The 13,667-nt window shown below is 44.2% G+C and overlaps 1 protein-coding gene across 1 annotated transcript in view; it reads right to left on the reverse strand.

Annotated features, from left to right (window-relative positions):
* The window catches only part of RHBDF2 (rhomboid 5 homolog 2), a 183,415-nt gene that overhangs the window by 35,334 nt on the left and 134,414 nt on the right, over positions 1-13,667 (reverse strand). The window contains exons 9-13 of the mRNA XM_040330100.1: positions 11,900-12,103; positions 10,926-11,037; positions 9,531-9,605; positions 6,100-6,261; positions 1,747-1,844 (exon numbers count right to left, since the gene is read on the reverse strand). Of these exons, the coding sequence (XP_040186034.1) occupies positions 1,747-1,844; positions 6,100-6,261; positions 9,531-9,605; positions 10,926-11,037; positions 11,900-12,103 (651 nt within the window). The remainder of the gene's footprint in view (positions 1-1,746; positions 1,845-6,099; positions 6,262-9,530; positions 9,606-10,925; positions 11,038-11,899; positions 12,104-13,667) is intronic.

Consider the following 13,667-nt stretch of genomic DNA (forward strand, 5'->3'; position numbering starts at 1 on the left):
GTCTTTCTCACTCAGCCTACGTCAAACCTTGGTGAGGGATTAATTGCGTTTCTGTGTCTTCGACAAAAATCTAGGAAAAGCATTGATTTGTTTTTTTCAAACTGCAACTCCCGTCACTTCCTAGCTTCAGCAAGAATCATGTCCCTGTCTTGGAAATTTAAGAAGTGTACCAGGAAGGGTCTAGGGGGAGGGCCAGAGAGGCGATTGCCAGTGGGGACCCTGTGAGCCCTCTCCACAACCTCAGTAGAAGGGATATTTGGCATATCTAGCAGCTGTTTAAAGAAGGACCCAGTAAAGATGGCAAACCTACCACCCTAATTATACTCCTCTGCCAATTTTCTGCATCCTCCACCTTGCTCAGCAGGGAACCAATCAGTGACTGCAGGTTGGATAACTACACCTTATGAAAGTCCCATTAATCTTCCACAGAGCTGATGCAATCTTCAGCCTCTAAGTCACCCTCTGATCTTATCCAGATCATGGTGGATTAGTGTGCACTCCGAGGCCAGATGGTCAATGCGAAGCATGAGCACCACCTTACAGCCCTCTATTGCATCCAGGATAGGCTTGGTGATTGCTGCTGGATCCTGATCTGCTGTTTGGGAGGAACCAGGAGCTGCAGCCAGCAGCGGGGAGCCTGTCCCAGGAGAAGGTTTCGAGATGTTCGTCTGCATCCAGGATGAACGATGTGCACCCGCTCCAGGAAGAAGACAAGATGGCACTGGGGGAATACGTGATGCACCTCTTCCTGGATCTTTGCAGCTTCGGGTACTGTGGTGGCATCCCTGAGCCTTTAGCCAAAATAATAGTGAGCACAGAGGGATCCAGAATAGGCAAGGATGCAGAGGCTGCCGCTAAGACACAGAAAAGTGTCCTTTAAAACATGAGAAAGGAACGAATGATCTCTGAGCTCTCGTTCTGCCCATTCGCCCGAGCTATTGAAATTAATAGAGATGGCTGACAAGCTTCGATGCCTCATGCTACTTAAAGGAGAAGTATTGCTATAGTTCAGTGGATCACAGGCGTGCAGTTCATTCTACACTCACGTGACCCGTTTTCAGGCAACAGTGGACTTTACGTCACTCAGCCGATCTAGGCTCTGGATCGATCACGACTTTACAGCCAGAATCCACCCAGATGCCTGGATCGGCAGCTGGCTGATCCTCTCAGTGAGCCGCTGGGCCAGCAGCTCCCGTCCCCTTCACAGTCCAGCGCGCCAGTGAGCAGTGGGGGGACAGAGCAGAGAGCTGGTGACTGACAGTGATTAGCAGTCTTTGATTGCTCGGTTTTCAGTTTATGAAACAGTGGGGGACAGATGCAGAATCAGACCGATGCTACATCTACTTAGGAATGATTTTTTTTTTTTTTTTTAACAAACTTTTATGATGTGTTAACTTAACACATCACAACACTACTGTTCTTTTGTGAAGAGCACTGTGTGGTGCCATTGTTCTATTCATGGCAGGCATTAAAGGGTGGTTATGAGGCTTTAAAAACTGCTAAATACTATAGAACAGTGGTCATCAACCTACTAACAGGTCAGGTTTGCAAGATAACCGAAATACGTCACAGGCGATATAATTTGCTGCTCAGTGATTGCAGTATTCTAGTCTGCATCTCCCCAAGGTAATACATAAAACCTAGCCTGTTGGTGGGCCCTGAGGACAGGGTTGATGACCACTGCTATAGAACATTAAAATTACAGGCTTTAGATGTTCATCAAATCCATTTTTTTGTGCAACTCACCGGGGGTCTTGATGGCACACAGCTCCTGAAACTCTCTTCTGACCATCCTGCTCAGGTGCATTATGTTCTGGCCACTTTATAAAAGTTGCCAGTGTTTCCTACCAGTGGAAAAAAAAAATACCAAAAGAATTGTAGATTAAGCTGATCTCCAGGCAAACAGCTAAGTATATAAACTAAATGCATACATGCCTTGAAAAAGTATCTCCACATTTTGTCATGTTACAACCAAAAACGTAAAATGTATTTTATTGGGATTTTATGTTATAGACAAACACAAAGTGGCACATAATTGTGAAGTGGAAAGAAAATTTGAAATGTTTTTCAATGTTTTTTTTACAAATAAATAGATATGTTTAAGTGTGGTGTGCACTTGTATTCAGCGCCCACCCGAGTCACTTTGTAGAACCGCCTTTCTCTGCAATTACAGCTGCAAGTCTTTTTGGGAATGTCTCTACCAGCTTTGCACATCTAAAGTGTGACATTTTTGCCCATTCTTCCTTGCAAAATATCTCAAGCTCTGTCAGATTGGATGGAGAGTGTCTATGAACAGCAATTTTCAAGTCTTGCCACAGATTCTCAATTGGATTTAGGTCTGGACTTTGACTGGGCCATTCTAACACATGAATATGCTTTGATCTAAAACATTCCATTGTAGCTTTGGCCATATGTTTAGGGTTGTTGCCCTGCTGAAAGGTGAACCTCCACCCCAGTCTCAAGTCTTTTGCATACTCAAAACAGGATTTCTTCTAAGATTTCCCTGTATTTGGCTCCATCCACTCCATCCATTTTTTACGGTGGGGATGGTGTGTTCAGGGTTATGTGCAGGGTTAGTTTTCTGCCGCACATAGCGTTTTTCTTTTAGGCCAAAAAGTTTAATTTTGGTCTCATCTGACCAGAGTACCTTCTTATGCGTTTGCTGTGTCCCCCACGTGGCTTCTTGCAAACAGGACTTTTTATGACACTTCCATAAGGCCAGATTTGTGGAGTGCATAAATAATCGTTGTCCCGTGGACAGATTCTCCCACCTGAGCTGTGGATCTCTGCAGCTCCTCCAGAGTTACCATGGGCCTCTTGGCTGCTTCTCTGATTAATGCTCTCCTTGCCTGGCCTGTCAGTTTAGGTGGATGGCCATGTCTTGATAGGTTTGCAGTTGTGCCATACTCTTTCCCATTTTCGGATGATGGATTGAACAGAGCTCCGTGAGATGTTCAAAGCTTGGGATATTTAAAGTTTAAACGCTTTAAACTTCTCCACAACTTTATTCCTGACCTCGCTCTGTGTGTACCTTGGCCTTCATGATGCTGTTTGTTCATGAAGGTTCTCCAACACAGTGGTCATCAACCCTGTCCTCAGGGCCCACTTACATTCCAGGAGAGAGAGAGGGAGAGAGGGAGAAGGGGAGGAGAGGAGAGATATATTTTTTGCCCCTGTACTTCAGTTTTGGGCACCAGTTCACAAAAAGGATATCGGGAAACTGGAGAAAGTGCAGAGAAGGGCAACCTAATAGATAAGAGGCATGGAGGAGCTCAGCTATGAGGAAAGATAAGAGGAACAGAGGAGATTAAGGGGGATATGATCAATATGTACAAATATATTAGGGGTCCATGTTGTGACCTTGGTGTTGAGTGTTATTCACTTTAAGGTCAACAGAGAGGAGAAGGGGACACTCTATACGCCTAAAGTAAAATATTTAATCTCCAAATAAGGAAAGGTTTCTCCACAGTAAGAGCTGTAAAAATTTGGAATAGACTCCCTCCAGCTCAGTAGATTGCTTTAAAGCAAAGGCCTGGATTCTTTCCTAAATGTACATATTTGGGTACTGACATTTATAGGCAACGTTGATCCAGGGCAAACCCGATTGCTTCTCAGGGGATTAGGAAGGAATTTTTCCCCTGCTGTAGCAAATTGGATCATGCTTTGCTGGGGTTTTTCGCCTTCCTCTGGGATCAACTGTGGGTATAGGACTGTGTATATAGAATCGTATGATATTTATTTTTATAGTTAAACTGGGTGGACTTGTGTCTTTTTTTTAACTTGACTATAACCAGGGCCGTCTTTAATATGGTTTGGGCCCTGGGCAAACATTTTTTTTGGGCCCCCCTCCAGCTTATTTTGGGCCTGGCTGGTTCACATGTATGTGTTTTGGCAGCCCTCATTTGTGCAGGCACAGCAGCCCATTGATTTGAATGGGCTTCCATGCCTTTGTTTCCTGCAGAAAAAAGGTGCATTCAGCATTTTAAAAATACATTTGCCTTGAAATCCATTCTGCTTTTGCACCATGCTACTTACCTGCAGTTCTTGCACACACAATCGCAATGGTTTTTAAAAGTGTGACCTAAACGTCTAAAAATGCAGCAAGTTTGACAGTGCGGGAACTGCAGATAAGTCACAGCAGACAGCAGAATGGACAGACAGTGCTGTATTTCATTGCTTGATGGGCATAGGTGTGCCGTGTACGCAGCCTATTACATGAGGCATGCGCTTTTCTTTGCAGGAAACGCAGGCATGGCGGCCCATTCAAATGAATGGGCTGCTGTGCCTGTGCAAAACACATACATGTGAACCAGCCAGGCCCAAAATAAGCCCATCAAGCAGTTAAATACAGACAGTAATGCCAGGTGCTCTGAGGCCTTACTCAGCCTGGACTGCAGGTCTGGTCTGTGATTTAAAGAGTTCCTCTATTTTACACATGGCATGGCATGGGGTCCCATGGTGCTAAAGCAGAATGGACAGACGGTGCTGTGACTCCCATGCCATGCCATGTGTAAAATAGAGGAACTTTTTAAAACACTGACCAGACCTGCAGTGAAACATCAAATATTATAAAGACTTTGGGCACACTTTACATTAGCAAACAGTGACATTACTTGAGGAGCAGGACATGAACAAGAAGTCAGCCTTTTGTAGATCAAACTGGGGATGCTCTAAAATCACATTCTAATTCACTTTTATATACAAGCAGCACCCAGTGGCAGGAAGGGAGAAGTGCACGTCTAAAGGGAAGCCAGGGGTGCTGTACATTTTAAAACACTGGGAAGGGACACTGACTGCGTGCCGCTGATGATTTTCAGCGCTGATTTGTGGTCAGCACAGGGGCTTAACGGGCGGCTCTGCTTTGGGCCCCCAACAGTGACAGGGCCCTGGGCAGCTGCCCCCGTTTGCCCTATGGTAAAGACGGCCCTGACTATAACTATATGGAAGCCATTTTGCAAAGGATTTATATTTCTGCCCATCCATAAGATATACACAGCCTCATTATAAAGCACAGCCAAGGAAATGATGCCACTTACAGATAAAGAATACAGTGGTGTCTCCCCTTCACCCCCAGACTGCTGACTGGACAGTAAAAAAGCAGCAGGAGACTGATGAGGTCACCGGTCTGCTGACAAACCTCTCTTCTCCTATTAGCATGTTGTCAGCACCTTTGCATGAGGCAAGTTTGTCTGAAAGACAGGAAGTCCCAGTGCTGCCCCAACCTCTTCTGAGCTGACGGCTAGTTTTATGGGGGATTGAAAGGGGCTTATATGAAGTCAGATTCCATACACGCACTAGTTTATTACTTGAGAGCTCAGCTTTAGGTACACATATTGCACTGAAAATGTTAAACTGCAACTAATCTTGTGTCTAAAGAATTTTTCTTTTTAGCTGGACAATTATTGTCATTGTAACAGGAGTGACTTTAGGGGCACAGGGTGAATGAGAACCCCACTATGGTCCGTGCTAGTCACATTTAATGCGGTCAGATATTGTATATATATATATATATATATATATATTGTGTGTTGGCTGATGTATACTAGTAAGCTTGCTGTGATGAAAGGGGTGGGGTGTGATTGCATTCCATTGTCTATTGTGGTAATTAAGTCTGCTATGTGGATTGGAGCTTGGTAGACAGTCTGCATACCTATTATGGGATGTTCAAGTGTTTTGCTGTGAGGAAAGGGGGGGGGAATCACTCCAGCAACCCCCCCTGCTAAGACTGTTTACTGAAGGAGAAGTTTGAACACACCTGACCGGTATCACCATTGTCATTGGACAATTTAACCCACCCTGTTTCCCAAGGGTGGGAGGGATGTATTTTGAAGAGGAATGTATTACCATGTGCAGATAATAAAGATTCATTCCCTGTTTTGAACCTCAACCAGAGCTGTGTGTCTCGTTTCTGGGGGTAATTCTTATCGGTCGTGTTCGTTTGCCTGATTGTGGAGTGTCGATAAGGTGTCTTGGGTGGAATGGAATATCGTGTACGGATTTAACCCCTGTCCCATTTGGGGTTCCGTTACAGTCATCTAGTGGCAAATTAGTGTTTATGTGGTTAAAGCAGAGTGGTGCCCATCATTCTTGATTCCTTACCGAGCAAACCCGCTTTAGTGTCTGCACACACCCCGATTTATCATTTTGAACGCAACAGCCTGACTCCCGTTCTAGATCATGCTCTCTGTGAATCAAGCGATCAATTTGTGCATCCCGACGTATGCAGGGCGAAAACTTTGCTCCAAGGTGAATCAGAGCTATCTGAAAGATACAAAGTCCAGAATATAAAATCGGGTATAACTAGTCATGTAAATAAAGGGCAGATATCAAAGTATTTTCAGGAAAAAAAATGAAGGTGCACACCCTACCCCGTTTCCACATGCACTTACCTTCATGGGTGATACGTCTTCACAATCTATGCAACCGGGCGCAGTGGGACCTGTAGTTTAAAAACTGTGCTGTTCCTCTTCTTTCCCTAGGGACACTGGGATGGATCAGAGTGGTTCTGATTGGTCTGCACCAGGCTGTGTGGATGGTAAATCTGTTTCGCCAATTTAGGCAAGTAAACGTGGGGGACCAAGGGGAGGGGAGAGTGTAGGGTGCTAGTTTACCTTTTAATTTTTTTCTAAAAAGGTGAACACTTGAAAAGGGGAACTGTACTTCCAAACCCGAAAGGAGTGAACTCCTGCACAGTCATGGGCGTGACATCTTAGGACGGCCAATAGAAATAGCTGGGGATCAATACCTGAAAGCCCCCAGGCTTAAGATGTCAGTGAACAGCAGGGAGATTTGGGGGATCACAGATGAGTGTACTTCCACTTTGAAGTGGAACTAAACCCTCCTGTCTTTTACAGTTAAGGAAGCTGCCATTTGGTCTGTTAGATCTGCAGCTGCTATAGCGCTGCACATGTGATCAATTAGGACTCCGGCCATTTGATGTTTTTTTGGAAACAGTTAAATTGATGGGTTTAGTTCTGCTTTTAAGAAAATGTGAAATCACATGGGAGGATGGGAGGGCCAGTGGGGATCAGTGCTCCAGACCATATAGCAATGTGTCACGGCCCATTCCCTGCACCCCTCTGCATATTGGAGGGGGTGGGGGGGGGGAGAAATCACACTCTGTTCTACACACTGCTGATCAATGTGCTCTACTGTACGAACTTCTGACCTCTGTACAGTGCCCCCACTCTGCCCTGCTGACCCCTGTACACTGCCCTACATACTATTGACAGCTGGACATTGCCCTGCATACTATTAACCACTGGACACTGCCCTACATACTACTGACCCTCGGACAACGCCCTATAAAACTAATAAACCCTGGACATTGCCCTACATACTACTAATGCTGCGTACACGCAATCGATTTTCGGCATGTAAAAAAAAAGTTTTTCAGCATGTAGAAAAAACAAAGTTTTTTCCAACTTCATCGTTAAGACGTTGCCCACACACGGTCGTTTTAAAAAAATGCTCTAGCAAAGGGCGGTGACGTACAACAGCACTATAAAGGGGAAGTTCCAATGCGCATGCCACACCCTTTGGGCTGCTTTAGCTGATTTTGTGTTAGTAAAAGACGATGTGCGCTTTTCAGTCTGTTACAGCGTGATGAATGTGCTTACTCCATCACAAACGGTAGTTTTACCAGAACGAGCGCTCCCGTGTCATAACTTGCTTCTGAGCATGCGTGGGTTTTTCACGCTGTTTGAGCCCACACGCGATCTTTTTTTACAACCCGAAAAACAACATCGCTTAACTACTTGCCGACCGCCCACCGTCGTTATACGTCATCACTTTAAAGATGAATATCTCGGTAACGGCAGCAGCTGCTGCCACAACCGAGATATTCATCTCTTCAGTGGGCGGTCCGGTACACGATAACGGCGGTCTCCGCGGCGGATTCGCCACGAGATCGCCGTTATCGGTGGCGGGAGAGGGCTCCCGCCGCTCTCCCGCGCCCTCCGCCGCTTACCGTAGCCGTCGGTAGCGGCGGAGGCGATCGGGACCGTTCGGCAGCTGAGCGAGGTTACGAGTGAAGGAAAAATCTCCTTCACCCGTCCCCATAGCTCTGGCGTCTTAAAGCAACATTTTTTTTTTTGTCATTTGAAAAAATTACATTTTCAATTTTTTTTTTTTTTTTTGCATTTAAGCCTAAATATGAGATCTGAGGTCTTTTTGACCCCAGATCTCATATTTAAGAGGACCTGTCATGCTTTTTTCTATTACAAGGGATGTTTACATTCCTTGTAATAGGAATAAAAGTGATAATTTTTTTATTTTATTTCAGTGTTAAAAATGTTAAAATAAATAAAAATAAATCCGAAAACCAAAAATTTTTTTTTTAAAGCTCCCCTTCCCGACGAGCTCGTGCGTAGAAGCGAACGTATACGCGAGTAGCGCCCGCATATGAAACCGGTGTTCAAACCACACAAGTGAGGTATCGCCGCGATTGTTAAAGCGAGAGCAATAATTTTTGCCTTAGGCCTACTCTAACTCAAAAAATGCAACCTGTAGAATTTTTTAAACGTCGCCTATCGAGATTTTTAAGGGTAAAAGTTTGACGCCATGCCACGAGCGGGTGCAATTTTTAAGCGTGACATGCTGGGTATCATTTTACTCAGCGTAACATTAAATTGGGCCAAATTTATTGTTGTCTTATTTTTTTATTTAAAAAAGTGAATTTTTTCCAAAAAAAGTGCGCTTGTAAGACCGCTGCGCAAATACGGTGTGACAAAAAGTATTGCAATGACTGCCATTTTATTCTCTAGGGTGTTAGAAAAAAATATATATAATGTTTGGGGGTTTTAAGTAATTTTCTAGCAAAAAAAAAATGTTTTAGTCTCGTAAACACCGAATCTGAAAAACAGGCCCGGGGCTTAAGTGGTTAAAACGTTGTTAAAAAATGCAGCATGTTCGAAAAAAATTTTGGTCGTTTTTCAGAACCCGAAAAATGATGTGAAGCCCACACACGATCGTTTTAAATGACATTTTTTTAAAACGTTGTTTTTTTCATGCCGAAAAACGATCGTGTGTACGCGGCATTACACTTGCCAGAACTCAACCTGGGTAGTCAGGTGAGAACAGACAACTGAGCCAGAATTAAGGTCATCCAGGCCTAAAACTAGTCAAGCAAGTCAGCCTGCAGTACCAGTTGTTCTGCCTTCATGATGGGCTCCAATGGTTTTGGGGTGACCATTTACTCCCCAGGCATGAAACAAAATAGTAAATGTTAAATTTCTCACTCACCAACGCCATCTTTTCAAATAGGCCAAGTTAATATTTTTACAGCAAAGTTTAGTTCATGCTACCCTTGCTATTTTTTTTTTTTGAAGGGTACCACACCCCAGTGAGCTTTCGTCTCTTCCATGTTGCCAAGGTAGCTCTCCACCTCTTAGAGTTTGCCTACCCCTCACTTTTCAAAATTTATATCCATTGCAACGAATACAGGAGCAGTAGAAAATTGACAGCATGGAAGTGTAACGGAGAGAGGTGTATGTGGTCACTATGATAAGAGGTCAGAACATTACACTTACCGAACTTGGGCCTATCCAAAAGTTTTCCTGCTGTATGTATTTCACACTCTCATACACACCTTTGTTCCTAAGGACCTAAAAAACAAAAGACATAAGCTATAATCTGCTACAAAAACATGGAAAATATAGATGTAAATCAATATGAGATATTGGTCCCTCCATTTCCACACGTTTAATACAATATTTATCATTGTAAATACACCACTTTTGCATGTGATTTTACATGCGTTCAGAAGTGTGCAAAAAACACGATTCGTGTTTGAGGTGCTATTTACAGTTAATGGCACACAGACACAGCAAGCAGATGTGCGCAAATTTTTTTTGCCAACCGCGCCAAAATGCTCAGCTGAAAAAAACACACAAAGAATGAAAAGATATGAGCTACTCTTTCGCACGAAGAGCAGCTCACTGAAATAAATGGGTTGCCTTATGTGTGTAGTGTGATACCTGACTTTGTGTGACAGTGTGAATGGGCTCTTTCTGTTGTTGGGAAATATTTATTCAAACACATTTAATACAGGTTCCTTCATGACACTGATGTTACAGAGCATATGTAAACATATATGGGTTTTATTAAGACAGAGTACAGCAGAGGCAGTTTGCTTTCATATGTATAACCCTGTATGAACAGACCAGCATTGAGGAAAATGAAGTGTCGCTTCTCTTATTCACAGTAAGAAAAATATATACATACAAATACACTGAAAAACAGTGGCGGCCCATCCATTAGGGGCCCCCCTATAAAAGTGTCCGGCCCCCTGATCCACATTCCGGGGCGCCGGACGCATGGATTCAAAAAAAAAGGGGTGTTTTTTTTTGAAGCACGTGATTAGAGGCAGAGGCTCCAAAAAAAAAAAAAAAGTGGGCTTGGGGTGCAGAGCACTGCACCCAAGGCCCACCCAGTTGTGTGACAAAAGCAAATGAATATTCGCCATTGTAACACGGATTCTCCTTCAGGCCAATCTGGAAGCAAGTCGTCACCCAATTGGCCGAAAGGACATCCAATCGGATTGGCCGACAGGAGGAGGGAGGAGACACAGGTGATGTGAGGCAGCAACCGGACAGAACAGCTTGGAGCACTGCCAGCAAGATGGGGTAAGTGAGGGGCACCAACCTACTCAACCGACCCGGGGGGGGGGGGTGTGTGTGTGTGTGTCATCCGTGACAGGTGGATCGTTTGTCGCCGCTGCCCACCCCTAAAAAAGAAAACAAAAAAACACCAACTGCCACTGCAAAAAAAAAAAAAAACACACATTCAAGTTAAATCTGTAGGGCATTATTAAAAGAAAACATTTTTATGAAAGCAATTCAGTCCCAAAACAAAAAAAAGAAACAAAACCAATATCTGTTCATTTTAAAAGGAAGCAAATGAACGATATTAGGATATCAACTTGCCAGTTCAGTGGCGGTGTGTTGCGCAAATCCAATGGGTGCAATGCCATATGTACCAATGGCAAGCAAAGTGATGAGCACATGGACAACTGTGACCCAATAGGTAAAGTAAGGCCTGCAAAAAGAATACAAAAAATAATAATAAGTTGACTATGCACATGCCAGCTATGTTCCTAAAAAGTGCATATGTGCACAAAACTTTTGCAAACTATACAGCTTTAAAACAAGTCCCAACTGACCTCTGTACTACAGGCAGTGTGGAGTAATTGAACTGCAAAAATCACAACAGACTTTGCTGTTTAGTTTAAAAGGCTCATAGAAAATGATAAAGGAGCTGTGATTTCAAAGTCTCGGTTAAGATTTTTGAAGATGAAATTCTTCATAATGCCTGCAGTTCAAATAGATAATTTTTAAAAGGTATTTTAATGCTAGTGAGAAATGTGTGTTCCATAAAAAAAACATACTTTCCCATTAACCCCTTGCCAACCGGCGGCTGACTATTTACGGCCGCAAGGTGGCTGCCAATATACGGCCTCCGGCCGCGCGCCACTGGGGGGCACGCGCGCCTGGCGGCCGCGATGTCCGCCGGGCACCCGCGATTGGCAGTCACAGAGCCAGGGACGTGGATCTCTGAGTGTAAACACAGAGATCCACATCCTGTTAGGGAGAGGAGACAGATGGTGTGTCTCTTGTACATAGGGACAACCATCGGTCACCTCCCCCAGTCAGTCCCCTCTCCCACAGTAAGAATCACCTAGCAGGGAACATATTTAACCCCTTGATCGCACCCTAGTGTTAAATGTTGTTTGGCAGCCACGTCGCACGACCGCGCAATTGTCATTCAAAGTGTGACTGTGCCAAAAGCTGAAATTTCGCCTGGGCAGGAAGGGGGTATATGTGCCCAGTAAGCAAGTGGTTAATGTTGTGGACAATGCAGCTACCAAAATGTGAATGATTAATACCATATTAAATCTCACCTGTGACTGTCAATATGCTCCAGTTGGTTCTGCACTGTGCTGCTTATACTCCGCCTGTAGGTTCTGTTTAGCCAATTCCCAACAACGCCGAGGCCGTAGAGGCGCTTCTTACGATCAAAGGCAAAGTGTTTTACCTGAGATGCAATGCGCTTCCCTCTACGAGGGTGGACAGCCAAAGTAGGAGAAGGCCTCACAAATTCTCTCCTGCAAAAAATAAAAACATATCATTGCCTCTTAATCATCAAAACAATCTCTTGCGTTTATATTACGCCTAGAGTTTTTTCACCATCCTGTTCCTTTTCCTTGTGACCTGCAATAATGACAGCTGCACTCTTATAGGATGCAATGGTCACAATTCACTTACCTTTATTATTTCACATAAATACCAATATCCTGTGTAGTGCAGGCATTTTTGCCTTTTAATATTATATTAATGTTGTGCAGTGTTATTCCATGGCTAATGCTATAAATCGGTATTTGGCACCACCTAGTGGCTAAAACGTGAAATGGACTTCATTTATTTTTGTTTTCAAGAACATGGTGAAATATTATGCAAATGACCTACCCATGAACACTCGGGGCTGAAGTGCATGCTGGGTAGGAGATAAAAGGCCCTGAGGTGGCCATCTTGGGTCTCTTGTCCCTGGGACGCATGGCCTGCCAGCAGAGCTCTGTTTGTGTGTGGGTTCCATAGAGCTCTGGCCTACATCAGGCGGAGCAGAACACCCCTTTGATTCTGCTTTATACCACAGCGTGCTGGAGCAGCCATGTGGTCGAACCAGAGACCCTTGAAGGAGGTAACTGAGGACTCTCGGTCGCCTGTGAAACAGAACAGCGTGACAGTGTGGTCGCAGCAAACAGACTGAGATCCTGTGGAGCTGAGGTATCCATTTGTCTGGACCTCGTGTGGTGAGAGGTCTGATGCTCAGAACTTTGCACTGCTTTTCACACACCTAGACTGATTGCATAGTGTTGCTGGGACCGGTAGTTCCACGGAACAGTTCAGTTCAATAGAGTCACCTGTGCATAGTCCTCAAGCCTGATTTAACTATTTAGTGACTACCGCTGGAGGTACATTTCTAAGAGAAGTACACAGATACTTTTCACAATTTAAGCTACTGTCCTATGTTGTTCTACATTGCTTTATTGATCAGAGAACCCTTTGGATTACAATCTTTGTCTCACAATAGCTAGCAGAAGACAGAAGAAAGAAGACCAGAGAGACTGTACTGTATTCTTACCGCAAGGCCTTGCAGTGCTGTTACCACTTACTAGAGGCTGTAGGGGGAATATTGAGTTAATTATACTGCGATATATCATTCTTGCCAAATACTGTGTGCCGCATAGTGGGTTTCACAGTGTCTACATGGTGTGCTGGAAGTGGGAAGGTGCTCGGTGCTGAGGTTGTTGCCAGAGCATTAGTCCCACTTGGAGACACTCCTGCCGAAGCAATACAGGTGGCTCTCAGACGATTGCCACCTACAATCTTTTGTCTCATTATTGTATACCAATTGTGGTTCCATGTTAACGATAAAACCTGTTCTAGTAAATGTACCTTTTGTTTTAACACAATTTGTTGTGAGGCTTGTTAATTCTCCAAACAGGTGTAGCAGTGTATGCCCGGGTAACAACACAGGTAAAGTGAATATAAACTGTGTCTATTCACCTGTCTTTTATTATTGAGCTTCACACCAGCACTGCACCACAGCTGTGTCGAGGGGAGTGAGACCAAATTATTGGAGGTGTTAGAGCAGAGTACAGGCCCAAT

This window comes from Rana temporaria, chromosome 12, assembly GCF_905171775.1.
Source record: "Rana temporaria chromosome 12, aRanTem1.1, whole genome shotgun sequence".
Classification (NCBI taxonomy): Eukaryota; Metazoa; Chordata; class Amphibia; order Anura; family Ranidae; genus Rana; species Rana temporaria.